This window comes from Ammodytes marinus (assembly GCF_949987685.1).
Source record: "Ammodytes marinus genome assembly, chromosome: 3".
Lineage (NCBI taxonomy): Eukaryota > Metazoa > Chordata > Actinopteri > Uranoscopiformes > Ammodytidae > Ammodytes > Ammodytes marinus.
Genome location: NC_137232.1, coordinates 27915328 through 27926338, shown reverse-complemented (window position 1 = coordinate 27926338; position 11011 = coordinate 27915328). Strand labels below are relative to the sequence as shown.

The window sequence follows — 11011 nt, the reverse complement described above, 5'->3', positions numbered from 1 at the left end:
ACATTTTTTGTGAGCATACCTTTCATAACAATAGAGAAGACTCCCTACAACCAAAAAACATGAAAGACAGGCAACACTTTTGGACATAGTGTTGGAGGGAATCTAGCACATTATATGTAATTCAAGATTAAAAAAATATGACCAACAAACAAATCAAGTAATGAAACAATTATAAAGGGAAAACAGATTAGTCAAATTCAAATTACAAACCTACAATTCTGAAATATTGCTCTGCAACAATAGTGTCCAAATAGAATATTTAAAATATAACAAAAGGGGTATTACTACGAAGAGGGCTGTACTACGAAGCAAACTCAACAGAGCTGAGTGCTCTCTTTGCCTAAGCGTGCTCAACAAAAATGAAACCCAATATAAGAGATAACGTGTATCACGACAGCGGTTATCAACAGATCGACAAGTTTGCTGAGAAACAAGCTTATTTATCCCAGAGAGAAATTACATTTTAACAATCCACAGACTATACAAAAATGTACATACTGTACAGGCAACAGACAAACACATGAGTACATCAGAGACAACACAAGAGGGCCAGGCAAGGAGTAGCCTATACAGTTGAATGATAAAAGAAATAAATGAATAAAGTTCCAAGACAAATGATACAAAAGCAATTCAAAACTCAGATTAAATGCGATTGGTTTCTCTGAGTGGAGCTAAAAAGTGCCGGTCTAAGGGCATTAGTGTGAATTCTGTGGACAGGACGTGGTTGTGTCAGTCAAAAATAATTGTAGCCTTTTGCACCACACACTATTTTGGATCAGACCTTCACAACACTGTTCAGGCTATTCCTGTCCTTCACACACAGACAGACCTTCAAACCAGCAGACACATGAGAAAGTTAAAAGACTTTCAATAAATGACCGGTGAAAAAATGCATACAATCTTGTTACAAACATTAACAAGCCGTGCAGCCTAAGTTACCATGGGGATCTTGTCAGGTTGAAAGAGAGCCATCTTTGGGACACTGCAAACTCTGGCTTAATACTTGACGTATACCTATAACTCATTAACCTTGCTTCGTAGTACAGCCCTTAAGTAATGTTACAAACCGGTCTCACGCAGTCCAAATTCTAAGAGGTCAGATCGTCCTCCTTTATGTCTTCAACACTGTTTTCGTCGGGTGTCGATTTATTATTTCTGTTGAGCGGAGACAGGTTGTTATGAACAAGTAAGAAAATGCGTTGCTTTTTGCTAGACAAGAACAGGTTAAATATTTACTTCATATTGCCCAGTTTGTACTAACAAACTTAAATCAAATGATATTTATACTGTATATAACTGCAGTGGAATACACCAGCAGACTGTCTTTGCTTTAATGTAAGCTTTTTAAAATATTGCTTCTTGTTGCTGCTAGAGTTGCTTTCACCAGATTTACAAATTACGAATTCTCTAGCCACAATCCCAAACGTCAGTTATCTTACATATTTATATTAATTCAAAACTATTGATTATATTGTGGACGAGTTGGACCCAAACTGATGGCCTCCGTCTTTATGATATGATTAAGTATTGTGATGCTTAACTATACCTGTGTTTTTTGTTTTTTTACCTGCATTGTTCAAACTTCCTTTCTCGATAAGAGGTGCTCTTCTTGCTGAGGTAGAGGAGGACCATGTCACAGAAGAAAGCTCCCTGTTCAAATGTTAAAGTTTGTATCGGCGACATGACGGTCACAAATGACTTCATAAAAGTAGAAAAAATACAGGTTATAAATAATAAAAAAAATATTTCTAACAAATCATGGATCGTACTTACAGCACCCATCAAAGCCAGTCCTGAGGCCACATTGATGGCAGTTGGGATTATGCTGAATTTCCCAGCCTATGACAAATAGAATCAAATATTTCTTTTAGATTAGAGATTGAAAAAAAAATTCAAGTTAGTGCTGCATGTCAAAGACTTTCAGTCAAATAAGACACAATCATTTATTATGAGATAATAGCAACATCACAATACATCTGATCCTGTTATGTAGTTGTTGTACATTATCCAAGAACCTACAGGCTTTTGTCAGAATGTAATTATATGTCCTAATCGTTTGTGTATTCATTCTCCCACAAAAGACGTTGAAGCATTTGGACAAGAAATTCTAGTATCCAGGAAAACCCCATATCATGAAGCTGTCCAACACTCTTAAACAACTCTGACAAAATTCATCTTGAAAACACATTTGCCATACCTTTCCGTGCACCATGATGGCAAATCGGACACCGTAGACTTTGTAAAGGGTTCGATAGCTCTCGCCAGCAGCATTTTTGAAATACCGAGTGTGTCTGGTTGAGAGGGCAGGGGTTACATTACACTCCTGTATATTTCATTATTTTCAAATTGTGTGTTTTTAATCTTAAATAAATACATAGAATTACATTGTGAAAGAAAACAAGATTTTTTTTTTGTGGGCACCATAGCCTTCTCACCTGAAGTTAAATCCGCTGGCCACGGTTTTGTCTGATACACTGGTGTCCAGGCGAGTAAACTGGTACTTTGGATGGCAGGAAGAGTAGCCTTTGTCAAGGTCACAGTACCACTTTATCAAAATGCTAATATAGCCACCCTGGGGGGGAAAAGAAAACAAAAATATCATATTGGCTTCTAAACCATGATAATTAATCATGGTGAATGTAAAATAATTTCTACAATACTCCATAGTGAGATTGTATATACAGGAACATTAAAAGGAAATGAACTGAATTAATCTGCCTTTTTCCCAATCATTTCTTCAAGTACTCTTTGCCAGTGTTCTGCCCAAACTATTGGGATCGCTGTGCTGAAAATGTTCCTAAATAATGACTGATGATTTGACCGAAGTGAAGCCTGAAAGCTAGCGTGTACACATTAGGGATACACTCATCACATATTTTCATCTCCAAAGGAGTTGACACAAAGTTGATTAAGCCTCCACAAAACTCTCTTTGTATTTATTTCAGCTCTTTTGATGTGATGCAATGTTTTTGTCTCTTTTAAATACCAAAACCACTGTAAAGTTGTGTAACCTTCACCCACTCCTTACTATATGCAGGTGAAATGAGTGTAATGCTAACCAATGTGGCCATGTCCTGGAAGTTGTATCCTGCACGCTTGGTGATGTCTCCCAGGCGAAAGATGGGGCAGTACGATTGGAGCTCCTCCTCATATCGGCATTTCTTCAAATAGGAGTCATCAGTTGTTTCAAGAACGTTGGACCTAAGTTTTAGGAAAAACACAGTATTGCAGAGAGTATACTATATGAGCATGTGCCGCTCACTGTGCATACACGTTTCCAGTTAACTGAGCAGTGCACACAGAGGGGTGCTGATGAGTGTTGATTGTTGAACGCTCGATGGTGTTTTGTGCTCCGGACCCAGCCTTCCAGGCAGCGCTGCCTTGTAGGCTCCGTTGGGGGCACAACACACCAAACACTGTGTGGAACACAGGACAAGAGGACTTACTTTGAGAATGCAAATTTGGGAAATTGGATGAAATTCTTGATGTAGATGGTGAAGTTTTCAGCATTTGCCAGCAGGGGCCCTCTGTAAAAAAAAAAAAATAAAAACAATAAGGACTTTTTCTATTAATATATTGTTATGTAATAGTCTAATGGAGTGTGTTTAAGTAAGCTCATTGACATACTGTCAGATGGAAATCCTATTACTGCTACTATAACAATAGTTTTATCTATATATGTATATCTCAACTACACTACCTCCCCTGAATGTGAGAGTCAAATTCATTAGAATAAAGGAAGAAGAATTAGTAACTTTTTGTCATGTCTGAAATTATTTTTATGTAACTGCGTTGCTTCTTACTGTAGCTTGAATGGTCTTTCAATGGGACACCAGCCGTGGATTTCACATGTACCATTGGAGTCTTTATCTTTTCTTAAACATCTGCCACTCATTATTCCTTAGGATAAACAGCATAATAACACAGCTTATCACACAAGAAACAACACCACATTTGAAGACAATATATAATCAATTCAGATCAAAGTTCTGCAACTATTTCCAAATTTCATTTCACTGAAACTTGGCCCTTTAAATTTGAGCATACAGAAAATAATTCTCACATCAAGTATTGCTGAAAACATTCCATCATGCTTATTTTAGCCACTTGTGTTATACTTGTTGTATTTGGAAAATAACATGATACAAGACAAAATGTACCCTTTTTCAATTTAGACCCAAATCATATTTCAGGATGGCACTTAAACCATCCCAACCTAATGGCTATTTAACATCAGTGATCTTCTGATTTGATCTTCCTTACCATTACCAGCCACTACCATAGTTCCCTCTTCACAGTCCTCGTTATTTTTACACTGTCCATGTAGCACTTTGGGGTTCTGGAAACAAACGCCAAAGAAAAAAAAGAAACAAGGTTCAAGAAACACAGACTGGCCAATATTATTCTACCAGTCTAAAACAAACCATGATGGATGAGAAATCCTTTTGGACTTGGGCCAGGGTATGGTGAAGCTCATCCAATCGAATCCAACTTCATTTATAAAGCACATTTAAAAACAACAGAGTGCTGCACAGTCAATAGGCCAAATATAGTCAAAAAACACAGGTAATGATATAGTAGGGCCTCAAAGACCTGGAGGGGAGATATACCTGTAATATGACTGCAATGTATTGTGGACCTAGGCTATTTAATGATTGAAAAGGGGTAATGTGCTTTGCTTTTTAATGCCAGTTAAAAGCTGAGCAGCAGTATTTTGGACCATCTATTTGTAATCACCAAAATAAGGTACATTACAATAGTCCAGGTGGATAGAGATAAAAGCATGAATAAGACATTCCATGTCATTAAACGATACAACTTTCTTCACCTTGGATAAAAGCCTCAACTGACAAAAACTGGATTTGACAACCTAGTTCACTTGTTCAGCTAGCTTAACATCAATGACTGCAGGAGGTTGAGGTCCATAGAAGAGGCAGCATAGGCTTCCTTTGGTCCAAACAGCATGACCTCGGTTTTACTTTCAGAGGACCATGTAGAGTCACCAAAGCTCACAGAGAAATATGACCAAATCCCCTCCAAGGCTGAACCATGAATTCCCACATAGTGGGAATGACTATAGAAGACCATTTTGGCCAAGAAAAGAAAAGCCTACTAAATCAAAGTTATGAGAAGTTGTTTTGCTGATAGTGTGTCAAATGTAATGTATTTTGTAATTTTGACAACATTAAGTATTACATTTGACTTATAATTTGACTCTGATTTTGAGTTAACATTTAACTATTTTGGAATAGTATATCATTTTGTCTTAATGTCACATACTTATGTCATATAAGATCTTAATTATGACTAAGTATATATTATACAGTATATACTATAGCTATACTGTATATACTGTATGTATATATGAAGTTAATGATTAAGACTTCGTATTCAACCATTTTAACTTAGAATTCTCTCATTTTGACTTTGTATTCAATAATTTTGACTTAGAATACAATAATTGTGACTTAGAATTTAATCATTTTGAAATTATATTAAATTATTTCGACTTAATATATCACGATGAAGAAGCAACATTTCTTCTCCAAACTCTGTTTTTGTGACTCCTTACAGCCTGTCTGGATTCTGGAACATGATATGTGAGTGTGACAGTTAAAGACTTCTGCCCAAGTGTAGTTGCCTTTTAGAAACACGGGTACCTCAACTGGTGAGACCTGAAATGTATACAAGAGCAGTGTTTTATGACTGTAGAGTGTTCTACTCTTCTTGGCTGTTGCAGCGAGGCAGCAGACAGAGTGAGCCTGAGTTTACATACCAGGAACTCTCTGGAACTGTGTAGCTAAAGATATGACGAATAGCATAATTGACACCCACACACACCCGCACAGAAAGAAGAGGAGGTGTTAGCCTTTTGTTTTGACAAAGCTCTGTGAAGGAAAATGCATACCAGGGCTCTTCCTGGCTGTGCCATCATAGGAGTCAAATGTTGTCCATCTTACCGTCTGTCTCTCTGCTCACTGTATCCAACACAGTGACGATTCACAACTTCCTAAATGACAAATTCACTTCACTGCAATGTCTGACCACCATACTCAAATCATGTCTGGAATTTATCTAAATTTGATATAATTCTTACACCTCATTGAGTAGGGACCACTGATTATATTTCTGTTAAAATGATATACTGTATAATAAGATGTTTATCAACGCTGGTAGTCTAGAGATTGAACTGATTTGTGGCGCTTCTGGTAGCTGACTGGCTCATGATACCATTTTTCGAGAGAGATAACGTCAGACATCAGACAAGCAAAGTTAATTCACGAAAAACTAACATAATACAAACATTAATTTGGAGGTGTCTGTGTGTGCATACTAATTGTTTTATTAATTTTACCTCTTCAACAGTGTATCACTCAGAGGCAGGGGAGGATCTAGAAAATGTTACATGGGGTGGCGAAGGGGGGGCAAGAGGTCTTGGCATGGGGGCATGGGAGGACGGTAGCGGGAATCCCCATATATATTATATTGATCATCATTTCTGATAAAATAAGACATTTGTAGCCTATGTCTTAAGCCTACATAGCTTACCCCATACAACACATTGCTACAACAGAAAACAGGCAATCATTGAAACATGTTATTTTGAGTGACATGACATATCATTCTAGTCTAGTGGAATTTATATGGAAGGAGAATAACAATACAGTAGTTTAGGCTGGGACTGCAGTCAGACCCTCTGCCTACCTTTCACCTGCCTGCTGATCACTACCTGCCTCTGTCCCTCTGTCTGAATATAAAACCTCCTCTTCATCCCTCACATTTATTTCTTCTTTTCCTCCACTTATTTATTCATGTCTTTAACATGTGATAGCCTAATGTAACCTGGTTTAATTTGTGCCGCTCGTTTGCTGTGATATGTGAGAGTTTTTAGTAGGCTATGTTTGGCTATTCAAACAAACATGATCGATCTCCGTAGTAACTCAATGCCTCAGAAACGGCAACTCTCTCTCTCTCTCTCTCTCTCTCGCTCGCTCTCTCTCTCTCTCTCGAAACGGCGATCCACTGTTAAATTGTATGGATCCGAACATGCAAGTTTTTTTTAAATATTTTTATCAAGCTCTTGCCTGTACTACAATAGGCCTACAAATTAATAAAAGGGCAATATGCTCCTACAAGTCACAAGCGAGTGATTTCCCTTTTGGCCAACGATGAATGGATGTGCTCTTATCGATGAATTAGCTACTTTTACATTGCATTACATTCATTACAAATTTAACTTTAAGTTAAATTGGTGTGTTTAAAATTCACAAGGGTAAACTGACTTCACCTTAAGATGCTCGGAGCAGGTCAGTTACTCTTCGCAGGGCTGCATGGCACAGCAGCGCGCTGAGTCGCTGTGTGTGACAAACTGTGTGATCGCTGATATGCGCATATGATGCAGGGCCGTGGCTAAGTATTTGAGGGGCAGGGCATAAGATTAGATTTAAAATAATTTACTTTTGTTCAATGTATTGTTTGTTTAAATTATTTGAGTGGCTTGTTGACATAGTGGCGGTTTGTTCTTATAAGTACATTTTTGAGAATGCAAAAGTTAGGGGGGCAGCTGGGGGGGCAAGGCTCTTCAGTGGGGGGGCCGCTGCCCCCCCTTGCCCCCCTGTAGAACCGCCCCTGCTCAGAGGTCAACAACCAGAGGCTCGTCCCAAGGAGACTGTAGTTCCCTTTAGAAAAAGTGCCTTTAGCCACTCAGCATTCTCAGTTACAGCGTCACAGGAATGGAATTCAGTACCAGCTCATATTAGAGAAATTAGTTCTTGACGTCCCTTTTCAGGACAGCAGAAAATATGGCTTATATTAGTAATCAATTATGTGTACATTAGGACTTCAATTGCTTCTCCTGACGACTTCTTAGTAACTGTTGTGTCCTGCTTGCTTGTCTCTTGTGTGCTCCTGTCCTGTTCATGTTAGTGTCTAAATTAATATGTTTGTGCTGCATGTTTGTGCTTTATGCTGCTGTATATGTTAGTGCTGCATGTTTGTGCTTTATGCTGCTGTATATGTTAGTGCTGCATGTTTGTGCTTTATGCTGCTGTATATGTTTGTGCTGCATGTTTGTGCTTTATGCTGCTGTATATGTTAGTGCTGCATGTTTGTGCTTTATGCTGCTGTAGGCTATATGTTAGTGCTGCATGTTTGTGCTTTATGCTTCTGTATATGTTAGTGCTGCATGTTTGTGCTTTATGCTTCTGTATATGTTAGTGCTGCATGTTTGTGCTTTATGCTTCTGTATATGTTAGTGCTGCATGTTTGTGCTTTATGCTTCTGTATATGTTAGTGCTGCATGTTTGTGCTTTATGCTGCTGTATATGTTAGTGCTGCATGTTTGTGCTTTATGCTTCTGTATATGTTAGTGCTGCATGTTTGTGCTTTATGCTGCTGTATATTTGTGCTGCATGTGTGTGCTTTATGCTGCTGTATATGTGTTTTTATTGTAGGTGTGTTTGTCCTGCTCAAATCTACTGTTTTTTCTATAATGTTTACACTGTGTGGGATTGTCTGCTTACTTTATTGTTTGTTTGCCATTGGCTGTCAATTCATTCTTACTATCTGTTAATGTATTTTCTGAGTCGACTATGTTGTTTTTTAATCTTTGTTTATTACATGTATTTTATCTCTGTAATTTTAGGTTGCCTTTTAAATAACTGGCAGGGGCCAACAGATGAAAACTAGCCTCTTAAGCTAACTCTGGCTCACTTACATTTTGAATGTTGATTAGTGTTCAATGTGGGAAAAGTCTTCCTGGGACATCACATACGCTGCATTTACAACTGTGGCCACTATGCCACAAACATTGTACACCCAAGTGCTTGAGCTCAGCACTGGAACACTGTGTTTGTAAATCGAATTGGTTGAATTAAACTATGTTTTCACTAATGTATTAAGTGCAATGTAGAAAAATTCAGCTCTACAAAAAAAAATGTGGACACACATTATAATACACAGCTAATCAAAGCATAGACAAAATGTTACACAGTCCCCGTTTACTTTTCAATCAGCTCTACAAAATAGTCTTACCTCTGCACAGTATCCCATCTTCTGGTTCGGCGTCTCTAAGAAATTGGTCACAACAAACAGAACAGCTTCACCCTATATAAGGAATTAAGCAAAGAGTGTAATGGGTCTTTCTGTTGCCAACTTGCCATCATTACATGATGTTGAACACATGATGCTGCCCCTGCCTGCAGACCGGTCTCTGAGTATACAATACATGTATGGGAATGCCCTCATTCCCAACACCTGTGTCACACATTATCTTACTGTATTAGGCTGCTGCAACTTTTCCTCTCTGGAATCCTTTGATTTTACCTTCTGGCTGTGAAACCTTCTAGTTGTATAGCTTTTCTATCTGCCTGACCATATATTGACAAACTATCCTATAAGTTGAGCAAACGGCTACTGGCTATACCTTCATATTAACCATCTGGAATTGAAATGTTCCCATCCAACTCTCTGCAAGAAAGCCCATTTCTGAAAATGTCAAACTACTCCTTTAACTCAACCAGTTCTGTCTTATGCGGTTCCATGCACGTCCCTACAGCCTTATTCACATGTTGTTGCACGTTGCTATATGCTGTTCAGTTTAATTCTGCTTCCTCCATTAATTCAAGCAGACATCAATAACTTCTTAATTGAGCATGTGCAACATTGTCTGCAGTGGAAGTATCGTGCACTGAGAGCACGTAGCCTAGCCTACATATTGCCGCTGTGGTGTAAAACATTTTTTTTTGTTTACCTGTGGTGGTATGACGTAATCTTCCGGTCCCCACACAAGCAAACCAGACTCAGAGGTGTTTGTCACAGAGACACCTTTGAGTTTGGTTATCACTGAACTGAGGATGGCCTCATCTGTTTCCTGGTAGCCTTTTTTGCTTATGAACACCCACCTGTTGGTGAAAGTAAAAGCGCAAAAGTGCAAGCGTGAAATATGTGGTTGAGAAGCATCCTGTTCAGTGGGATTATTATCCTCTCAATGTTTGCGTTAAACATCAAGGAAAATACACATTTCCAGATATACTTGAAGTGTCTATTCTACAGTATATTCAATAATAATAATACATTTACATTTTAAGGCCAACTCAAAAATGTATTTTATTTTTTTGCGGTATCACTGTCATATAGCCTACTGCAACATTGTTAGGACCAAAATGTAGCCTACAATATTATAAAAACACTGTTCTATACAACAAGCATTTAACTTTTAATTTTGCACTCAAATTAGTTTGGTTTTTATAGCTTTTGTCATCTATTCTCAAGCACTTTGTGACGTGCTCTAAAAAGTTGAAAGGTTTCAAATGACCTTACTAGAAAAGGTTTACTGTAGATTTGTGTTTATCCATGGTCTTTGATGCAATGAACTGAACATGTAGGTTTTATAAGGCTATCCTTATAAAGCCTACATGTAGAGATATACAGACATTGTAATACGCCACCAATATAGCCTATGTGAGTTGCTGCATTTAAGTTTACTTAATTTTTTAATTAAATTAGGCCTATACTTAAAATGTATAACTTTCAATTCAATAAGGGTCAACATCTCATTGGACATCTCCATAATGTATTATGATTAATTATGAGGGTTAAATAGCCTGTAGGCCTACTTTACACCAGTAGATGCCATTATGGAATGCGGTTTAATAAGACAGTCAAAAGCCACTGCAGTAATTCACTTACCCTATAATGTAACCGAGGATAGATAACTGAATGAGTCTGTACAAAATCCCAATTCTCTTATTTTTGGCGACCACGTATTTTTCCGTTTTGTAGTCCAACATGGAGAGGAAGCGAACTTTGAAACAGCTCCCTGCCATCCTGCAGCAGTAGCTTGCCTGAGTTGAGTGACACGGTGGTCCACGCTCACAGACTGCGCGGACTGGAGTTTCAGGAGGCACAGCCGCTCTAAGTAGACAGCATGCGGGAGGCGGACACACGCCCGCCCCCCCGAGGCTGATGTTTGGCAAGCATTAGGGCCTAGGCCTTCCCTATTGGACACGAT

At 38.3% G+C, this 11011-nt stretch overlaps 1 protein-coding gene across 1 annotated transcript; it reads right to left on the bottom strand.

The window, feature by feature from the left end:
* Window positions 1-1088: 1088 nt before the first annotated feature.
* On the bottom strand, window positions 1089-10826 carry LOC307248433 (P2X purinoceptor 5-like; the record flags this gene model as incomplete). The annotated part of the gene is made up of 12 exons (XM_080024831.1): window positions 1089-1155; window positions 1568-1650; window positions 1774-1839; window positions 2198-2291; window positions 2436-2572; window positions 3060-3201; window positions 3447-3527; window positions 3804-3900; window positions 4264-4339; window positions 9034-9105; window positions 9752-9902; window positions 10690-10826. The coding sequence occupies 12 exons, from the start codon at window positions 10824-10826 to the stop codon at window positions 1089-1091; spliced, it is 1203 nt and encodes a 400-aa protein (XP_079880957.1).
* Window positions 10827-11011: the final 185 nt, after the last annotated feature.